At 35.6% G+C, this 21,776-nt stretch overlaps 3 protein-coding genes and 1 long non-coding RNA gene across 6 annotated transcripts; 3 read left to right on the top strand and 1 right to left on the bottom strand.

The window, feature by feature from the left end:
* The first annotated feature begins 2,447 nt into the window (after window positions 1–2,447).
* On the top strand, window positions 2,448–3,924 carry LOC130647685 (uncharacterized). The gene is made up of 2 exons (XM_057453627.1): window positions 2,448–3,257; window positions 3,807–3,924. The coding sequence occupies exon 1, from the start codon at window positions 2,476–2,478 to the stop codon at window positions 3,061–3,063; it is 588 nt and encodes a 195-aa protein (XP_057309610.1). The 5' UTR covers window positions 2,448–2,475; the 3' UTR covers window positions 3,064–3,257; window positions 3,807–3,924.
* A 746-nt stretch (window positions 3,925–4,670) lies between these two features.
* Window positions 4,671–6,325, top strand: LOC130647686 (uncharacterized). Its single transcript, XR_008982875.1, has 4 exons — window positions 4,671–4,968; window positions 5,091–5,883; window positions 5,997–6,175; window positions 6,254–6,325. It is a non-coding gene; the product is annotated as an uncharacterized LOC130647686 (long non-coding RNA).
* A 1,152-nt stretch (window positions 6,326–7,477) lies between these two features.
* On the top strand, window positions 7,478–21,456 carry LOC130647683 (uncharacterized). 3 transcript variants are annotated; one of them, XM_057453626.1, is made up of 3 exons: window positions 7,478–16,085; window positions 16,324–18,741; window positions 18,916–21,456. In XM_057453626.1, exon 3 carries the CDS (start codon window positions 20,658–20,660, stop codon window positions 21,444–21,446), a length of 789 nt encoding a protein of 262 aa, XP_057309609.1. In that variant the 5' UTR covers window positions 7,478–16,085; window positions 16,324–18,741; window positions 18,916–20,657; the 3' UTR covers window positions 21,447–21,456. The 3 variants fall into 3 exon arrangements, with proteins under 3 accessions (XP_057309609.1, XP_057309607.1, XP_057309608.1); XM_057453624.1 differs by having other exon boundaries at window positions 7,479–16,085; window positions 16,324–16,494; XM_057453625.1 differs by lacking the exon at window positions 7,478–16,085 and having other exon boundaries at window positions 16,098–16,494.
* LOC130648200 (uncharacterized protein K02A2.6-like) lies at window positions 8,355–10,052 on the bottom strand. Its single transcript, XM_057454238.1, has one exon. The coding sequence runs from the start codon at window positions 10,050–10,052 to the stop codon at window positions 8,355–8,357; it is 1,698 nt and encodes a 565-aa protein (XP_057310221.1).
* Window positions 21,457–21,776: the final 320 nt, after the last annotated feature.

The raw sequence follows: 21,776 nt of genomic DNA on the forward strand, positions 1-21,776 counted from the left end.
TACTCAACCTGTTAAGTTAAATCATAGAGGTTTTGTTCCTCCAAAGTTACAGTTAAACTTCCTTTTCGCAGGATACACAACATCAGTGAAAAAACCCCAAAAAAAACCACACACACACACACAAAGATTGCACAATACCAACCTTGACAGCAAACGGTTTCGCCCCAAAGCCTCAACCAAGGGGTGTCACGATTCCAGGCGGGGCACCTCTAATCAATGGTCCGCTAAGTGGTCATCAGGAGGCCCTGGAAATTTCCTAGCAGTTGCAATTTACTCCGGCTGACCATTGATTGGTCAACTCACCGTGAAAGTGGAGTTTTCTCACTCCTTTCCCTTCCTTGAGACCATGTAAGAAGGATAGCAAGGGCGTTTGACGTTTTGTCTTGTCTTTGGGGTTGATCATCCCACGTGTTACCCAGTCCAGTAGGGAGACCAAGTTCGCTAACTTGGGCTTCAGGATTGACGATCCTGCTGACCCAGGTTCCTTTTAAAAGAGCCAAATAGGGTTATAATTTTTTTTTCTATTTGTGCTAATTTTTCGACGTTAGTAGCATACAACTTCAATTATGACAAGCTGGTCCATTGCAGCAATGCTCTGTGTAGGGCTGAGTGTTTGACCCATTACACGTGCAAAGCCACTGCCAGAGTCACAAGTTCTGGCGCAGAGATCGTTGCCTGCCTTTTCTTATCTACGAATTCGTAATGAATTCTTTTGAAATTTATCCGTTAAAGGACATTCACTTTAATAAGTTTTATTTATTTTATGCACTCAATCGCTTGTTTTTATAGTCTCTAAACTTTAGCTGGTTTTATCATTGTTTTGTTTAATGTTTTCTGTTGTATTCGAAGGTTGTTCTTCTTTGTTCCTGTGTACTGTGTTACTTTAATGTTACTCAAAGTGGTCATCGTATAATTTGCCAAATCCTTGCAACAAGGAAGATTTCGGATTATTTCGGAATATTTGGACGGTATAACCTCTACATAGCCATAACCACCTGTCTTTAGACAAGTATTATCATTACAGCTTACTGTTTTGTCACCTCATTATCAATGTACTAAATTAAAAATTCCTGTATATAGAAGGCTTTTTAAATTATTTGGCTATATCGTCTGGAAAATATGAAGTACTTAAAAGCACCCTAGCAGTATATCTTAATTACTTCCAATTAGATTTCTCTTCTGATATTCTATGTATCAAAAATACTAACCCTCCTCTCCAAAGACTGGTGGTTACCGAACATAAGAGCGCTACATAAACAAACAGAAACTAAAAATATCCGAAATAAAAATGAAATTGAAGAAAAAACGACCTGTTTTGTGATTTTTGCAACTGCTTCATTTGTATATTTTAGCGAAACAAAAAAAAGTTGACAATCAAATTGATTGTCAACTTTTATAGTATATCAAGTATATTATCGTTATTGTTATGATTAGTCATATGCATGAATAAAAACCTTATTGCAAATATTCGTCCTTTTAAGTCACTCTTTATGGTAAATTTATCGAGCACTGTATAAAACATCGCGGGTCAACAGGGTACAGATTGTTTTTGGCCGCTGGCTCAAGCAATGTGGTGTGGAATGGACGAAGGGGGAAGATGCCACGGAAACATCAACGCCAGACGTGGAATTAAGTAAGAAAATTTTGAACATTGCAGCAAGTGTCAAAAAGACAGTTAAACTTCCTTTTCGCAGGATACACAATATCAGTGGAAAAAGAAAACACACACACACACACACATACGCACATGAATGACTTATGGGGACATCAGTGTCAGTCAGCGTTATGGGACAATTCGCATGATTTTTTTTAATTTACTTTTTTTCTTAATTTCAATGGAAAAATTACTTTGTGGTAACAAAAGACAATATGTAGTGGTCTTATTACCAACATACATCGCTTAAAAAACCTTACAAATTCAAATAAATCAATTTAAATCATACCGGTGTGAGTTAGTGTTATGGGCCAATTTTTATTAAACGTATGTAAATTTATATTATATATATTGTTTTTATTACCATCATATTAGAAATACTTTTTTTTGTCAAACATATTTCTCTGTCCCATAAGTTGTGTGTGTCCCATAAGTTGTGTGTGTCCCATAAGTTGTGTGTGTCCCATAAGTTGTGTGTGTCCCATAAGTTGTGTGTGTCCCATAAGTTGTGTGTGTCCCATAAAGTTGTGTGTGTCCCATAAGTTGTGTGTATATTTCTTTAGACGTCGGCCACGTCGACACTTGCCTAAGTAGAATTTTCCAATGGGAAAATTCTGTGTATTTAAAACTAGCTATTGGTCTAAAAGCATTGCATAATTTTATTATATAAGCGTTTAATAAGGTTCCTTTGCGCCCAGGATCCGAATTTTTTACTTATGATAATACCTTATAGTTTGTTTGCTCACATGCTTTAATTGGAAAAAAATAAACTTTCTCTTGCATTGTGTTGATTTAATTACTTTTTTCAGTATGACTTTAACATGTATACATTGTCGGATTTTGTTATTGGTTCATCGATTGGTGAAGGAAGGTTCGCTCGTGTTCATGAAGCATCTCTTCAGAAAAGGCCCGTGGCCTTGCGAGTAATAAAACTCAATGAAGCAGCAGCAATAAGCAACAAGAAATTGATTGCTCAAGCGAAAGCTCTTTGTTCTGTTGAGCACAAAAACATTGTTAAATGTTTTGGCGCATTAGTTGGGGAAACAAAAGGTTTTGTGTTGGAGCTTTGTGGAAAGAAGATTTACGACATGTTTGAGGAGGTCACTGTTCGATCACTGCATGGCCTCCTTCAAATATTGGAGGATGATATTTCGTTGGAATGGAGGCTGAAAGCACTGCTAGATGTCAGTGATGGTTTAAATTATTTGCATGACAAGTCAATCGTTGCCGGTGATGTCAAACCAAGTAATGTTTTAATTTGTGGAGAGGTTGAGAACGACATCACATTCAAAATTGCAGATTATAGTGTACAGTCAATTCTGCAACAACAAACATCGTTAATGATGTCATCGTATGGTGCTGGAAAGCTGAAGCTTACTCAGTCTTTTACATGGCACCTGAAATGTTGACCTCAGAGTGTGGTGCTTCTATTGACAGTTTTACAACACAAACCGATATGTTCTCGTTTTCTATCATGGCATACCAAATTATGTTTCCAAGTAGTGTTTTACCCATGCATATAACTCCTTTTCAACACATGATAGCTTTGAAAAATCATTGGCGTCCATCAATTCCAGCATTCAAAAACGAATTGTTTAAAAAGGTAACTAAGTTAGTCAAGCACGTTCGCAGCGCTTTTAAGAAGCAGATATTCCTGGGAAAAAGGTTGTAGATTTGCATAAAATGTGCATTTTATTTTGTGTCGCCAATTGTGGAGATGTGTGCTGTCCGGTAGATAGATAGATAGATAGATGTGCATATTTTACATGGCTAGCCTCACAAATATCGAGGGATATACCCTGTCTATTATTTCCAGGAGGGGCCATGGCTTAGATGGAGAGTCCTAGAGTATTTAATGCTCATTTTGAGCTACGCAGACCCAATTAGTAGGGCCCACGCTCTACTAGACAACTCCCGGCAACATCCAACGGCTCACACAGTGTGCCATTTCCCCAATTTCCCTCACATGGCTTGGGTTAACCCGGGGCTATGGTAACATTCACTCGCCCATGTTGAATCGCCGTCAAGAGGAATCGAACCCCGGTCTCCCGCACAGAGTACGAAAGCTATATGAATGAACTCTTCCATAATCTAAATTAAAAGTTATTTGAAGTTTAATGCAAAAAAATGCTACAAGATTTCTCTTCCTTAGGTACATGGACTAATAGAATTGTGTTGGTTTGAACAGCCGGCAAAGAGGTCATCAGCCAAAACATTTAACAGTGATTTAGGATATATTGTGAGTATTTTCTTTCTTTCTTTCTGTCTTCTATAATAATTCAGGCTAAAATTTTCATTTCTAAGGGGAATATTTTTTCTCCTAAATGAATGCGCAAATTTAAACAAATTAGTTTTACTTGCTCATTATGAGCTACAAAATTGACGTCAACAATATTTTAAGAACTACAGTATTCTCTCTAATTAGCGGACACCGTTGGTGCATGAACAAAGTGTCCTAAGGTGTCCGTCTTTTGGAAAGTTTTGCAATGTAAGCTCAAAATTTAAAGAAAATACGATTTTGTATACCAAAATGTGTAACTTAAAAAATTAGCCGGAACACCGTGCTGGACTTAGACACACAAAAAAAAGAAGAAAACAACTAAATTGAACGCGTAATATAACTTTTGTTTTAAAAAAACAAAACAAATACCAACATCATAATATCAACTAAATTAACGAAAAGATTTTTTAAAACAACTTTGCTTGGAGAAAATTTTTTTAATAGATTGTTGTTTAAAGTTCTTGACATGAATAATTTCAAGTCTGTCTTGAGATACCAGTTATATATAAGTTTTATGGACAACAAAAGTTGATTGACTGGTTTGCGAAAAAAATGTAAAAGCCGACATTTCTTGTTAAGTTTCAAAGTGTTTAAAATAAATATTTTAAAATTATTTAATTTTTCATTATTTTTGTATGCTGCTCCCTAATTTTTTGGACTGTCCGCTAATTAGAGAGAAAAAAAAACCTATAGTTTCCATTTCGTGCAAATTGTCCGCTAATCAGAGTGTCCGCTAATTAGAAAGTTTCTTATGAGACTTTGACCAGAAAACGGCCGGTGCATGGACAAAGTTTCCGCTAATCAGAGGTGTCCGCCTTTTAGAGTGTCCGTTAATTGGAGAGAATACTGTAGCTTAAAGAAAAATATACGAAAGTATACCTTCCTTTTTAAATTTTGCTATTTTGCGCCCCATGGCCATTAGTGTAGAAGTTAAGAAAGATGAAAAGATGAAAAAGTAATATATTAAATTACGCCATTCTTATAGATCGAAAATACCAGCAGTCTTTCTCCAAAAAAAGGTTCCAATGAAGTAGTAAGTTCTTTCCTGAATACTCTACAAGACAAGCGCTACTATGCTTTATTTTGAATTCCATTGAGGGTGGACTAGTACTTGTTAAGAAAATGTATAACATCAGAATTGGATTTTTGTTACAGATTCAACCTGCTACCACGCCTTCAATGGTCAATGAAAAGACTAAAGAAGTGGCAAATGTTTCTTTTTAAAGGGACTGAAAATACTGCTACGAATCCCTAACAAAAGTCTTACATGAAGCCTAATAATGACATCTAAATGCTTGTTATAGATTGAACGCTCCAACACTTCTTTGTTGAAAAATTGTGAGCGTAAAGAGCCTGAACCAGCGGTGTGTACTTTTTTACCAAATTTGCAAAATGTAGAATAAAATATTTACTCACATATCTGAAAGATGTACTACGATTCTTTAATAACAGTCGCACTGGAAATTCATTATACCAAATTTTCATTTTTGCTGCTGATTGACAGTACTAGCACTCCTTTGTCTAACAAATTTGGTGATAACAAGATCAATGCAATTGCAAGTACTTTTCTTTTACACAATTTACGAAACAAAAAAAGCAATACCACATTATCCGTTTTTACAAGAATAGCAAAAAATATTTATGATGCCTTTTTCGAAATTTTGTGAAGGAATCTTATTATATCAAATTTCCATCTTTATTTTAGATTGAAAGTACCAGCACACCAGCGTGTAATAAAAAATCCAAACCAGTCGTAAGTCTTTTTTTAAAAATAATTTTTAAGTTATAAAACAAAATATTTATTTATGTATTACCATTGCAATTTGCTTCTGTATGGACATCACAAACAGTCGTACAGAAAATTTATTATATCGAATTTCCAACTTTGTTATAGACTACTAGCACCCCTTTGTTAAAAAAATTTGGTGAAAAACTGACTGAAGCAGTTGTAAGCACTTTTCTTTTACACTTTTAAGATATCAACCTACTAGAGCATTAAGTGAACTTCTATCAGACAATCATATGGGGGATTAAATATATCAAATTTACAATTAATTATAGATTGAAAATACTATCACGTCATCGGCGAACAATTTTACCGATCAGGAGACTGCAAAATCAGTAGGTGTTTTTTTAAACAATTAACCAGAGATAGAACAGAATATCTTATTATATGTTTCGACTTATAGGATGAATGCATGCTATCAGTTGACGTCGAAAATTACTTTGTGCCAATAAAAGTAAGTTTTGTGATTTTTTCAATAATGATAATTTGCCCTTTTTACAAAACTCACACTAAAACTCACAATCTGTTTTAGAAGCCTACTATTAAAGAAATAATTAAAGCTTGCAGACCAGTTGCGGTAATTGCATATTGACGTTTACATTCTTTTTAAAACATATATACATGCTTTTTTATCAGACTGTCCCAAATTCTGGGAAAGAGACCTACATGCCAGACGGTGTACCTAATCATATCTATCCATTTCCAAATCGATATGAATTGGAGGAGTGTGGTATGTAATTTCTATAATTTACTTAAAACTTTAGATTATATACAAGTTAAAAAGAAACCAAAAATATCTAAGTATATACAGAACATGTTCTTGTGCACAAAATCTGTTCTGTCAAGTAACTGCTACATTCACAAAAAATATATATATACAAAAAATGAATAACTAATTAAACTTAAATTTAAATTTAAGTGTAGCAAATAAATTATTAGTTTATATATATTCCTTGTAAGTATTTACTTAACAATTGATTTGTAATTATTTTTTTGCACTGGTTTTTGGATAGTGATGACAGCTTTTTATCACTGTGTTGGTTATTAATTGTATTCCAGCAACGGATTGATTGATATTTTATACTACAAATTCCATACCGAGTGGTACTAACATTTGGAAGTATTAGGTTATTGTTTGATGCATTTCTAGTATTATGAGTATGAGTATTTGCAACCAGAGTGAAAATGCCTTGCAGAGGTTTAGGCAAATTTTTATGATAATGATCATACGCAAATAAAAAGTCTTTCAGCTTAATTGTGTCAGGAAAAGTAAGTATTTTTGATTTGTTAAATAATAGAGAAGTATGGTTTTTAAATCAATATTATTAGTAGGATTTAATCCATATTAGTAGGATTTAATTTATATTTTATTTGCGGCTTAATGGTAATTGACTTAAAATTACATGGCATATTATGTGATGCACTCGTCTCTCTCCCTAAGAAGGTTGTCATTTCATCTTAGCTTCTTTTAGCTATCTATGGCGACCTCACGGTAACACATTTTTTATATAATATAGTAATTACATTCCATTTACCTTATTCCATGAAATACATACATTTGATTTGATTCAAGAGCCAACAATGAATGAACATTGTAATGTAAACTTTTTGGGTTAGTTTATTATTCTTCCACGTTTAACGTCTATGTTATAAATGGATTTTGTTTATATTAATAACACTGCGCTCGTCCTTAAAAAAAATCATATAAGAAGATTTGATCGCGTAAAAGCGGGTTAAAAGGCAGAGCAAACTCTGTAAACACGGTAGGCGACGGTCACTAATTTAAAAGTTTTGCTACACGATTTTTCCAAATAAAGTATTTGCGGACTGACCTGTTCATTTTAACATAAAGAAGCAAATGACTTTAAAGTTTGTCTGTTTTTACAAATTGAAAGGGCATAGAAGAAAAAGAAGTTTCATGGAGTCTATTTTGAACTCATTTTAGATCTATATAAGAAACATGAGGGTGAGATTAAGAAACATGGCTAGGCTGAAAGTCTAAAACATAATTTTTAAAAATGCAAGGAATACTAACCATTAATAATGTAACGGAAAACTTCTTTAATTTTTTCAATAAAATACAAAGTTGTGTTGTCTAAATATCAAAATTTGTGACGCTTCCACCGCAATGACTTCAACATAAATGGTTTTAAATATATCATATAGCTCTATGTATATAATTTTTTAACAAATTCAATAAATAAAAGGATTAGCCTGTTTCTATAGCCGCTTCACATTTTATATCCTAGTATATACTGAAACCCTGTAAGGTAAAAGAAGAAAAACACGAGTAAGAACTATGAAAATTAAAAAACATTTGAAGCTTTTAGTGGCCCCCAGTGGAAACAATCCACTAACTATAGGTTTTTGTGATTTTCTGGGCTAGCCACTGTATATTCGTTGATAACTGACTGTTATTCTCTGACCTAACATACTAAGATAAAATACAAATCGGATCGGGTTAACTATCGGATAAATATAAACGGGATACATATACACGTCCCTTCCTACTGTTTTTTTTTTTTTATTTTTTTTTTTATTTTTTTTTTTATTTTTTTATTTTTTTATTTTTTTTTTTTACCCTAGGAAAAATAAAAGAAACAAGTGAGGGAAAATATATAAATCCTTCATTCCTATTTCATAAAAAAATCGTTGTATGGAGACGGTAACCGTCTCTCTCGTGTTGAGCGTCTTGGTAAGGGAGCAGGTGGAGGAGTTGATCCCTGCTCAGTTGAATGTTCATTGCTTTCATCGTTATTTGTGTCGTTTGTGTTCATTATTTCTTCTTGCTGTTCTTGTATATGTGGGGGAACAATCGTGTGTTCACCATTTTTAGTTTCTTTGACATTCAACTTTCTCATTTCCGGTACTAAATCGGGAATAACAACATCTTTGGTGCATTCTTGTGGAATTTTTCGAAGGAACCGGCGGTTTCTTAATGTTAACCTCTGGCTTCCATCCACAATAACCCTGTATTGTTTGTGAGGTAATGCGTCAGCAATGCAGCCAGTCTTGTCCCATTTATTGGGATGGTTGCCGTGTTGGTTTTGGATCGCGACCGAATCACCGACCTGTAGGTGTTGTAGCGAGTGTCGATCCCCCTTGTTTGACAGTTCAAATCGACGGGCGTGTGTCATTTCACGTGCGTCAGCAAGGTCGGACCACTCCCTTCTGAAAGTGATTGGTTGTGGTAGATGGTCAGGGAGGTTTCTTCCAAACAGTAACTCGGCTGGAGAAATTCCCATGTCTGGTGCAGGCGTGTTCCGGTGAAGTAGGAGTGCTTTGGTTACTGCTTCGGTATCGAGAGAACCAGTTGGACTGACGTTCGATGTGAGGATGCGTTTCATGGTTTTTACAGCTACCTCGGCTCTTCCGTTACTTTCCGGTAGGTATGCTGACGATAATCTGTGACGTATTCCCCAGTTGTTGAGGAACGCGTTGAACTCGTTTGATTCGTATGGCGGACCTCCATCGGATGCAATTTCTTCTGGGATACCAAAGGTGCTGAAGTATTGACGCAGAATGTTTTTGACGGTTGCTGCATTCGATGAGGCTCGTAGACAGGCGACTTCGGTCCAACCAGAGAAGCGGTCAGTGTAAATCAGGTATCTTTGCCCTACCATATGAAAGATGTCCGTGACGGCTAGCTGAAACGGGTAGGATGGTTGAGGTGGCTGTTCGGCTGGTTCTTTCGATTGTGATGGGGCGGTCTCGTTGCATCTTCGGCAGTTGAGACGTTTGTTTTGTATGTCCGAGTTCATACCTGACCAGAAGAAACGTTGTCTAGCGTTGCTTTTCATTGAGGAAACTCCTTGGTGACCGACATGGAGCTCATCGAGAAGACGTTGTCGAAGAGATTTCGGTACGAGTGGTATCCCCTTGGAGAAGATTAAATCATTACTGGTATACAGGCGTTCACGTAGAGACCAGAACTCGCGTAGATTTGATGGAACTGATTCTTTATTCGTTGGGAATCCCTCTTCGATAAGCTGGCATAGATGGTGGTAATTTTTGTCCGTTTGTGCGTGTTTACGGATAGTTTCAAGACGAATAGTGTCAGTGGGTCGTTCGAGGGTAATTTCCTCTTCAATGTAGGCGATATGATTGTCGAGGTCAACAGATGCGATGGGTTTCATTCGTGACGTTGCGTCAGACGCAGGATTTAGTTCTCCAGGTATGGGGATAACTTTGAAATTGTACATAAGCGTTTTTTCACGGAACTTAAACACTCTAGGATTTTCGATTTTCTCTAGAGCGCGACTGTTGAAAATAGGAGCGAGGGGTTTATGGTCGACTGTTATGATTAATGAAGGGCAGCCTAGGACGAACATTCTGCAGCTGTGAAGTCCGAACATAAGGGCTAATGCTTCACCCTCGATAGGGGCGTATCGGCTTTCCGAGTCTCTCGTAAATCGGGAACCAGCGTAAATTGTTTTCCAATGATCGGGGCCGCAGAAGACGTCTTCTTTATTTGGGCAATGGCAATGTTTTTGAAACAGGGTGAAACCTATACCGGTTTTTTACCAATCTGTCGATAACCAGGTCTGGCGGTTGAGCTGAAAAGATTTAACCCCGTCTTTGATAGCGTCAATGATTGCTACCTTCGATCGTTGGAATACAGTTTCTAGGGTATCGTCCCAATAAAATTTTTTACCCTTCTCTAATAATTCTCGAAAGGGTGCCATTACTGGGGCTTGGGCAAAGGCGTATGTAGTTTGGTTGATTAAGCCGAACCAGGAACGTATATCTTTAATGTTTTTCGGTGTTGGGAATTCTTGGATGGCTTGTAATATTCGAGCTGGTGGTCGGTAACCATCCTCAGTTATATCAAAACCGACAAACTCTACAACGTCCCCAGCAAAGTGAAATTTTTCTGGATTAAAGATGATACCGTTTGTTGCACACAGGTTGATGTATCTAACGCAATGCCAAAACGATTTGGTAATGTCATTATCCCAAAGGATGGAATCGTCAATACATCGAGCTACTCTAGGAAAGTCTTTGGTGATATCATCAAAGCGCTTGGTGTATCCGTCCCCGGAAGCATGGAAACCTTGAGGTGCGCGAAGGTATCTATAGCGTCCCCACTCGGTGATGAACGTTGTTGCATCACGGGCTTCTTCGGACAAGGCGACACTGTGATATCCGTTCCAAGCGTCTAGGACGGTTTTCTTGACTCTTGGGGGTATGGCGCTGACAATATTGAACAGCGTTTGGGTGTGGTGCGTCTCTCGACGAGTAGCTTTATTCAGCTCCTGGAGGTCGACGGTTCGCCTGGGTGTTCCGTCCTTTTTGGGGACAACGACCATACGAGAACACCATGTTGTTGGGTGACCAGGAGGAATGGGTTCAATGATCCCAAGCGCCACGTCGGAATCGAGTTGGGATTTCACGGTGTATTTCCAATGATGTGGAATCGGGATTGGGGTGTGTACGGCCTTGGGTGGATGGTCTGGTAGGAACGATATGCGAAGAGGTTCACCAGCCATTACTTGGAGCTTCTGGTGTTTACATACATTAAACGCGCTACTGGCGTAATAGTCTTTAATCCATTTCTCAACATCCATTCGGTGGTCATTTGTTGGCGGAAATGGTAGCTTGTCAGGTAATGGCGGGCATTCTGTTCTAATCTTACAACCACACGGTGCGATGGAGGTGTCTGGTGTGCTGGGTTTAGTTATAGCGGCGTTAACGGAAGGATCGTTGGGAAACGAATCACGTAAAATGTCTAAGCGTTACAGGGCGGTTTGTGAGAGGTAGGTGGTGCTAACCCCCTCACATATGTATAATAGTTCTGTAGTTTCGCCGTTGGCTTTGATAATATCGACGAGGAGGGTTCCGATAATTGTTAGTTTGTTATTACCCACTCCCCTCAGGCGATTTTTTGTAGGTAGAAGCCATCGCTTGGCTTGCGTAATGTTCTTGAGTATATGTGGTCCGGTAGTGCATATCTGTGCACCGGTGTCGGCAACAGCTTTCTCGTTGACTAGATGTGGGATTTCAGGCCAGTGTTCATTAGGCCGTAGGTTTATATAAGCTTTCTTGTTTATCTTAATTTCAATGTCTAACGTAGGTGATTTTTCTGGTGTGCTTGGGATAAAACGATTATCGACTAGATCACCATGTGGGAGTCCATCTAGTCACAATGGGGATGCGGTATCTACTGCTGACAATAGGAATTCGGCAGATTCATCGGGTGGGACTTCAATCGCCGAGGTCTTGGGGCTACGGCAGACGTTAGCGAAGTGGTTCAACTTATTACAGTTTCTACAAGTCCTACCGTAGGCAGGGCAAGTTGAACGACCCTTTGGGTGGAAGGGCTTTCCGCATCCGATGCAAGTTTTGTTGTTGTTGTTGGTGGTGGGTGGACGGGATGATGGCTTTGATTTCAAGGCAGATACGTCAGATGTCGACTGGTGTGGTGATTGAAATTCGGATGAAGCGCGTTCAGTTGATTCCAATGTCAACAGACGGGTTGTAAGCTGGCTCAATGTTGTTAATATTTCCATTTCAGAAAGTACTTTCGATTGATGGGACGAATTTCGGAGACCGGCAATCAGCTGAGATCGAATCATTTCGTCAGCGTATGAAGGGTTGCATCCGTTGTCTCCACAGGTTCCAGAGCAACTAAATCTACAAAGCATAGCTTGGGCTTTCAAACGGCAAATAAATGAGGTAACTGTTTCACCATCACTTTGTTTTAATTTGTAAAAGTGTTGGCGATAAACTTTGGGGTGTACGGCTTTTACGGATACTGACTTGATGAATCCAACCAAGTCATTCTCAGACGCAGTAAGCAGAGTGTCAGGGCCGATAAAATTAAACAACATCTCGTTTACCTTTTGAGAGCATGCAGCTCTGAGTTCGTTTCTGACGTCCTGCCCACTCGACAAGCCGGCCATCTCCTTATAGCGGCTCCATTCGTCCTTGAAGATGATCCAACGGTTATCGGTGGAATCGGCGTCAATAATGGGTCTCGTAAGCTTTGCACGTGATCTTCCTCCGACAGATGGGTTGGCGGCGGGTAGCAGGGACGGGAGTTGGGCGAACAGTGTGGTCATTGTTTTTTGCATCTCGAGGTGTTGCTGCTGCATTTGAATGATCATCTCGGCTTGACTAGGGGACGGAGCGGCGGGTAACGGGGCGGTGGGCGGTATGCCGTTATCTTGTGACATGGTCAAAACAAAATGGCGGTGTGACCACGGATGAAAATCGGATGAAAACGATTTAGAATGTTTTGTAACCCCTTTGCAACAATTATGAGCAAAAGAGATATGAAAAGTATGCTGAAGTGAGTTTGTGTGTTTTATACAATATACAAAGTTTCAATAATTAATGGGATATTCAAGGTGCGTTCGATGTGACGTGAAGAGACTTCGTTTAGAAGATATAGAATGTTTGTTATGTTTTTGTTGTTGAACGTGTAAACGAGCGTGTAATGTGTTGAATGTCTGTTTCTGATGTGTTCAGTTTTTACTTACGATGTTTTTTTTTGTTGATAAGAGAGTGCTTGCTTGCGTGCAATCTCACCAATTGATGGAAAAATATCCAGGAGTCGAAGGCTCACTTCTGACACCATGTATATTCGTTGATAACTGACTGTTATTCTCTGACCTAACATACTAAGATAAAATACAAATCGGATCGGGTTAACTATCGGATAAATATAAACGGGATACATATACAGCCACTTTAAATATTTATTATTATTATTATTATTATTATTAAGCTTAAATCGGGAAAAATTAAGAAACGCCCAGGCTGAAGCCAAGCAGTGTGTTTCTTATAAAATAAAATGTGTAATATAGAAAGTGTTGCGGAGAGGATGCCAAAAAGGCATTAAGTACGTTAAAGAAAGAGCACGACTTTGGTGGCCCATGACTGCCACTAAGTATTTTGTTTTTGTTTGAAAATTTAATTTAATTTCGCTTTTAAAAATGAAAATATGTTTTCAAAATAACAACTGAATTGAGTATAACGGTCAATGTTTTTAGGAAATCATTGCAAAAAGGGGGATTTTGCTTTTTGGAAACTCTTTAGAGGGTTGCAACCTTTAACTATAGTAGAACCAGCTGTCATTAGACAAGAAATATCATTACAGCTAGCTGTTGTGTCACATCATCAATTCGTCTTGGCCATGGCTGCCAATCAGAAATAAAATTAATTTTTAAAATTAAATTAAATTGACTTCTCCCAAATTAAATTGAATTGATTTTGTGCATGGCCCATCGCCTTTAGAGTTTAGTTGGACTGGCAGCCTTTGTGAAATAGCACATTTCATGTACCTAAATTGAAGTAATTGGCTACCAAGCTTGAAATCAAAATAAGCGTGGCATATTTTGAAGCATAAGAGTTGACTGGGTGGTGAAGTTAATTACTTGTTTAAGTTCGAGACGATATCTAATGGTTTTCTGGGTTGCTGCCGCTGGGTTACAAGTCTACCTTGGTGGTTTCTTGGTCAGCCCAAGCATTACGATACGATTTCACAAGTGTTCATGTCTAAGGTCAAAAAGCTTTTTTGTTCCCAGGTTTGCTGCTTTTCATTCTTTGTCACAACCTTTCTAAGGGCTGGGTTCCAAGTCTACCTTTCTTAGCCCTGGCTCTGTGCCAGTAGGTAAAAGCAACAACAATACGATTTATAGTTGTTGACTCTTCTTTTTCCAACGTTTAGCAAAAGTTATTGGTTTTGGCGGTTGGTATCAATGAATGTTGGTGGTGTCTTGCAGGAGGCAGGGGATGCTTACTCAAGGGCCTGCACCAGATCCCAAGCATGAGTGAATTTCACCAATCCTTATTTTTCCACATTCATAGGTGTTTCTTTCAGTACAACCGAAATCCATTAGCTTTTTGATCATCCCTGTAAAGGCGAGAATACAGAAGTTCTTCAGTGGCTTCTTATTCTTTGGAGAGAAACCTCCTGTTTTTTCATTCACATCTCTGTCTTAAAAGGCTAGTTATATCTGCAATGCGATGTAGTTACTCCTATTCTCTCAACATCAGGTTCATTGCATTGCTGGAAGAATGACCTCATTTTCAAAGAAGGTTTATTAAAGTATGTTACACAAAATTTGAGAAGGGAAGAAATATTAGATTTTGTAAAAAGGGACCATAACCAATATCCGTGGAGCTTACGTACACTAGATCGCAGCCTTCGATATTTTAGTATCAATTATACTGATACTACTGTAAGTATCTCTGAAGCAGTGCAAACAGAGATTGACGGACCTGGGTGTTTACTAGGTTATCGTGCTATGCAACAGAAACTATCTCAAAATAGACGACCTGAATGTACCGAAACATTTGGTAAATATAGTCTTGAGCGCTGGGTGTCCACCAGAGTTAGAAGATAGACGGCCTAGCACAACAAAGAGAAAAAAAGGACACTTCACAACAAAAGGTCCTAATTAGGTTTGGTTGCTAGACGATCACGACAAGGTGATGGGGTATCAAAATTCTGCCTTTTCTATTGCAATGCCACCCCTTTGTAAATTATTTTCTTGTATTAATACAGCCAGTAGAAAGATTTTGTGTATAAAAGTATGGAGCACAAACTCTAATCCAAAAGTTGTTGGTAAATGGTATTTGGAATATATTTACGGAACTAAAATTCGTGGTGTTACGCCCACGCATATTACCCACAGCAGGTCCACAGCAACAATTATCTGTGTAAGGCTGAGTGTTGCAGCTCCATAACACATGTGGAAAGCTACAGCCACGGTCACAAGTCCTGGCGCGCAGATAGTTGTTTGCTTCTTAAACACATTCTCTAAAGAATAATTTTATATTTATCCGTTTAAGGATATTCACGTTATGATAAGTTTTATTTATCTCATTTGTACGCTTTAATATTTATTGTTTAGTGTTGTGTTCTGTCGCTGTTGTATTTTTCTGCCTTTTACGGTCAATGTTTTTAGGAAATCCTTGCAAAAAGTGGGATTTTGCTTTTTTGAAATATCTCTAGAGGGTTGCAACCTCTAACTATAGTAGAACCAGCTGTCATTAGACAAGAAATATCATTACAGCTAGCTGTTTTGTCACCTCATCATCAATACCAAAGTACCTAAGAGTTGCAAAGGGAAAAGAAACTGGTGTTATGGCAACTATACATGCCTTCCTGAGAAGTAACCACAATGATCTTGAAGATCCAACAGATTCTGTACAGTATGAGCCATCTACATCTAATCAAGTATTAGCTTTATATTAACCTTCGTAATTCGAAGTTGTGTATATATATTATCTGCAATATTTTTTTAGATAAACTGATGGTGGCGCGAGTTGCACGAGAGACTTGAAAAATACTATAAACTTGCGTTAATTTGGCTAAAAGACTAAAATCATTATGATCCATCGAATGAAGAAGACAGGTATACTCATTTTTTCTCAGAATCTGTGATCAGTATGAAGAAAGAAATTATACATGTTTATCAGTTAAACATAATTTTTTCTGGATAAAAAAAACAACATTTGCATATTTAGCATAAAAAATATGAAATCTTTTTAAAAGAAATTCCATGAACATAATTATAAAAATATTTTTAAAATATGAGCACAAATAATATGCACTAAGTGCTATATAAAATGTGAATATTCACTTTTTCATAGACTATCCCTTGCTTACATTATGATTCTATTGATGCAAAGAGAAATAGACGAATTCAAGGAAGCAATATGGAACCCTCACGGACATACGAAAGCAGAAAGAGACCTACATGCCAGACGGTGTACCTAATCATATCTATCCATTTCCAAATCGATATGAATTGGAGGAGTGTGGTATGTAATTTCTATAATTTACTTAAAACTTTAGATTATATACAAGTTAAAAAGAAACCAAAAATATCTAAGTATATACAGAACATGTTCTTGTGCACAAAATCTGTTCTGTCAAGTAACTGCTACATTTACAAAAAATATATATATACAAAAAATGAATAACTAATTAAACTTAAATTTAAATTTAAGTGTAGCAAATAAATTATTAGTTTATATATATTCCTTGTAAGTATTTACTTAACAATTGATTTGTAATTATTTTTTTGCACTGGTTTTTGGATAGTGATGACAGCTTTTTATCACTGTGTTGGTTATTAATTGTATTCCAGCAACGGATTGATTGATATTTTATACTATAAATTCCATACCGAGTGGTACTAACATTTGGAAGTATTAGGTTATTGTTTGATGCATTTCTAGTATTATGAGTATGAGTATTTGCAACCAGAGTGAAAATGCCTTGCAGAGGTTTAGGCAAATTTTTATGATAATGATCATACGCAAATAAAAAGTCTTTCAGCTTAATTGTGTCAGGAAAAGTAAGTATTTTTGATTTGTTAAATAATAGAGAAGTATGGCTGTTTGCAGGTTTGAAGTTCATAATTTTAATTGCTTTATTTTGAAGGGAGATAATTCTATTCAGGTAGGTGCTTTTGTTATGTCCCCATATTTGACATCCATAAGTTAGATGTGATGAGAAGATAGCATGATATATATTAGTTAAAATATTACAGGAAACATAGTGTCTTATTTTAGATAATATCCCAATGGATCTGGATAGTTTTACTTTAAGATTATCTATGTGTATATGCCATTTTAAATGTTTGTCCAGAGTGATCCCTAAATATTTAATAGATTCAGAAGGTAAAATTTTATGGCCGTTGATTTTTATTTTGATATCATAGTCAATAGATTTCTTTGGATGGGTAAAAAGGATGATTTCTGTTTTACTAGCATTTAGGGATATTTTGTTGGCCCGGAGCCAGTTGCAAAGGAATCTTAGATCAAGGTTTAATTGCTTCCTTATTGATTTTAAATTATCACTAATTGTCAGTAAGTTAGTATCATTTTCAAAATGGTGGACTGTTGAGTATTTAATTGCATTGTTTAGATCATTAATATAAATTAGAAATAGTAAAGGTCCAAGTACAGACCCTTGGGGTACTCCTATTGTTATATTTTGGACATTTGAATCAAAACCATTTATTGAAACATATTGTTTTCTGTTACTAAGGTATGATCTGAACCAGGAGTTAGATAGTCCGCAAATTCCATAATTTTCAAGTTTTTTTAAAAGGATTGTATGATTAACAGTGTCAAATGCCTTTTGCAGGTCAATGAATGTGCCACATGCAAAGTTGTTGAAATCTAAAGTTTCTCTTATTTTCTCTGTAATACTGAAGAGTGCATTATTAGTGGAATGATTTTGTCGAAAACCAAATTGTAGATCATAAATACAATTGTGATAGTCTAAAAAATTGTATAATCTGGAGTGCATGAGTTTTTCAAAAATTTTATTAATATTAGAGAGGAGTGATATTGGGCGGTAATTGTTACATTCTAGACTAGATCCTTTATTTTTATATATAGGTATAATTTTTGCAATTTTTAAGTTATCTGGATAGATGCCAGTCGAAAATGATAGATTTATTATCTCGCATAGGGGTGTTGATACATTGAATTTAATAAATTTAAAAATATTGCTGGGTATACTAAAAGGTCCGTTTGTTGTATTTTCATTTAAAGAAGATATCAGTGGTATTATTTCATTTTCAGTAGTAGGATTGATAAAAAAGAATTGTGATTTGCGTCATTAAGGTAATTATGGAATGGTTTATTAGTAGGTGAAATTTTATTTTGAAGTTTTACTCCTACTGTGGAAAAATAGTTATTAAAGCAGTTAGCAATATCAACAGGATTATTGTTAATTTTATTGTTAATTTTTAGGCTAGTAGGAACAGTGGATTTCATTTTGGATATGCTAATAAAGGTTTTGATTCCGTCCCAAGTTTTTCTAATATTATTCGAGTTTTCAATAAAATATTTTTGATAATGTTGTTTTTTACTTTTTCTAAATTTCTGTATTGTTTATAATTATTGTGTAACATATTTTTATAATTATCATTCTTTCTGTAATTTATGAATTTTTTCAGTAATTTATGTCTTATAGTGATAGATTTACATATTCCTTTTGTAATCCATGGTTTAGATTGTTGCTTCTATTGTTTTTTGACATCTTCTTTAAAGGTATATGCTTATCTAATAATTGGTTTATTGCATGATTAAATTTATCAAATGAATAATTAGGATCATTTTTACTCAGAGAAATTCCATTATCCCAATTAATTTTAGTTAGGTCAAGTAGAAATGCTTCTTCGTTGAATTTTGAATAGTTTCTTTGATAAATATTTTGTTTTTTAGAATTGGATTTTATGTTCAAATTTGGAACCAATAAAAATTGAGGTAAATGATCAGATATGGATGAAGTTAGGTTTCCTGAGACACAATTGGAAAATTCAAGACAGTTCGAAAATATAAAATATGTTATCAATTAGCGTTTTAGATCTTGGTGTTATTCTTGTTGGTAGTGTAATATGTGGTATAGAGAGATTTGAAAACAAATTATTAATGAAATCTGAACTTTGATCGTCTTTACTGATGTTGAGTAAATTTATATTAAAATCACCGGATATAAAAACACTTTTGTCTTCATTCATAGTTTTGTTAATTATTGGTTGAAAATAGTTAGATTTAAAATCATCAATTGACATTCCTGGATGTTTGTACACACAGCCTACAATTGTATTTTTTTTACGAGAACTAATTATTTCAATAAATATAGATTCTAATTCTTTAGATTTGTATATATTCAGATCATCTCGAATCTTACAATTAAAGTGATTGCGTCCATATAATAATGTCCCTCCTGCACTGGATTCAGTAGGAGTGTGGAATAGTTGATAGCCTTCTAGATTAATATCGTAGTTTGGATTCAAATTTTTCATAATTTTTGTATCAAAAATAGCTAAAATGCTAAAATCAAAATTTAAGATATTTAATAAGGTCTCAAGATCGTGTTTATGTCTAGATAAAGAAGCTATATTCAGATGAAAAATAGAGAAGAAATTTTCAGATTTAAATTTTGACGAACAGAAGTCATTGATATCATAATATTGACAATTAATGGTTGGATTATCATCATCATTAGCTTTATTCATGTTGGATGACAAATTGTTAAATTCTTTTAGAAGAGCCTCGATATTTTCTGAAGGTTTCATATTAAGTTGAGAAGATGTGTTACATTTAAAATTTATGTTTTTTGAATTAAGAAAAAATTGAACATTATTTAGATTTTGAAAAGGTAGTGTTTTAGCTGTGCAATCAATACAAAACCATGGTGTTGTGGACTGTTTTAGTAAATTATAACTGGTATTATCTAAGTTGTTACATTTTATATGAATCCAGTGGTTACAAATATCGCATTGAATTGCTCGGTGGTTATTATTAACTTTTTTTTTTGCAGATTTTACAGGGAAAATTAATCATAGGTTGTTAATTTGTATAAAAGAAAATAAGTGCTACAGGAAAATAAATAAATAAATATTAAAAATAAAAAAAATAAAAAAAAAAATAAAAAATAAAGATTTAACAAAAAAAAAAAAAAAAATGAAAAAAAAAATAAACATATATATATATATATATAAATAAATAAATAAATCACACAAAACACCAAAGGGAAGCTACTTAGTAAATGTTATTCTCACGAGAATTAAACTGGTGGTTGAGTGGACACAAAACACACACAGGTATCCCAAGCCAAAGTGGACAAAAGTCAATACATAATATATATAAAGTCAATATATATATATATAAAGTCAAATTCCATATATATAATCAAATTCTTTTATGTAAAGTCAAAGTACACATATGTAATACATAAAGTCTAATAATTTATATACATCAAATCTTCTTTATATAAAGTCACTTTATTATATTATATAAAGTCAAAACTAAAACTGTAATATATATGAAGTCCTAAATTATTATATATAATATATATACAAGGCTAATTTTTATATGCAATGTCTTATATTGTCCCGTGTAAAGTCAAAACATTAAAGTCAAACTAACGATAACTTTTAACAGATAAAAAGGGAGGGGGAATGGAAACCAACGCAGGTCACTGTGTGCAGGGTCATAAACAAGTGCTATGCAAGATGGCGGATCAAATTACGATCGAAGAATTCTTACGAGATTTACCTTCCCAAATTCGTCTTGCAAGACGACAGCTGTTTTCAAGTGATCTCAACGCATGTGAGTATTGGTACCGACGGACAGATGAATATCTTACAACACTGCAGGTGATAAGAAATCGTTTCGAGGAAGGAAATGTAAGAGGTACAATCAATGACATTGTTATCAATTTAGATCAAATTGTTTTTGAGATTCAAACCCTTAAAAACCAATTCGACCTACAAGTAAGTAATCATGATCCGACACCAGCAGTTGCTAGAAGTAGCTGCTCTAGTGAGAATACAGGAGCTAATGGGAGACCACAAAAAATTGTGGGGAAAAATGAGTTGGAACGTCTGTTTTCAATCCATCGTTCATGGAGCAAAGTGGCTGAAATCATAGGTGTCTCTAGTAAAACTATATCCAGAAGAAGAGTTGAATTTGGAATGAGCATTTCGAAAAGGTGTGGAGAACGCCAGTTTTACACCAAAATTAGCCAGGACAATCTCGAAAGTATTGTTCAAGAAGTACTCAATACTTTACCGAATGCAGGGGAATCATATGTGATAGGAGCTTGTAGATCTAGGAACATCAACGTACAACGCGCACGAATTAGAGAAGCTATTGTTGCAGTTGATCCGGTGAGTCGAGCATTACGTAGAACCATCAGCATTGTACGAAGAGCATATCATGTGAAAGCTCCTAATTCGCTGTGGTGAGCACATTTAAGTCAATTATATATCTCCCCTGTTACTTGACCGACTACTGAATGAATGAATAAATTTCACTTTTAGGCATGTTGACGGACATCATAAGCTCATACGATGGCGCTTCGTAATTCACGGTGGAATGGACGGTTATAGCAGAATGATAACATACCTTAAATATAGCACTAACAACCGAGCAGACACTGTGTTTAAATTGTTCGAGGAAGCTATTCGAAAACATGGATTACCATCACGCATACGTGCTGATTTTGGCACAGAGAATGTTGAAATTGCACGTTTCATGTTAAGCTGTCCAGAGAGGGGACTAAATCGTGGAAGTAT

Source organism: Hydractinia symbiolongicarpus, chromosome 6 (assembly GCF_029227915.1).
Source record: "Hydractinia symbiolongicarpus strain clone_291-10 chromosome 6, HSymV2.1, whole genome shotgun sequence".
NCBI classification, from domain to species: domain Eukaryota; kingdom Metazoa; phylum Cnidaria; class Hydrozoa; order Anthoathecata; family Hydractiniidae; genus Hydractinia; species Hydractinia symbiolongicarpus.

Coding starts and splice junctions, on each gene's coding strand:
- LOC130647685 (XM_057453627.1), top strand. CDS start 2,476: ATGTATACATTGTCGGATTTTGTTATTGGTTCATCGATTGGTGAAGGA.
- LOC130648200 (XM_057454238.1), bottom strand. CDS start 10,052: ATGTTCGTCCTAGGCTGCCCTTCATTAATCATAACAGTCGACCATAAA.
- LOC130647683 (XM_057453626.1), top strand. CDS start 20,658: ATGGAAACCAACGCAGGTCACTGTGTGCAGGGTCATAAACAAGTGCTA.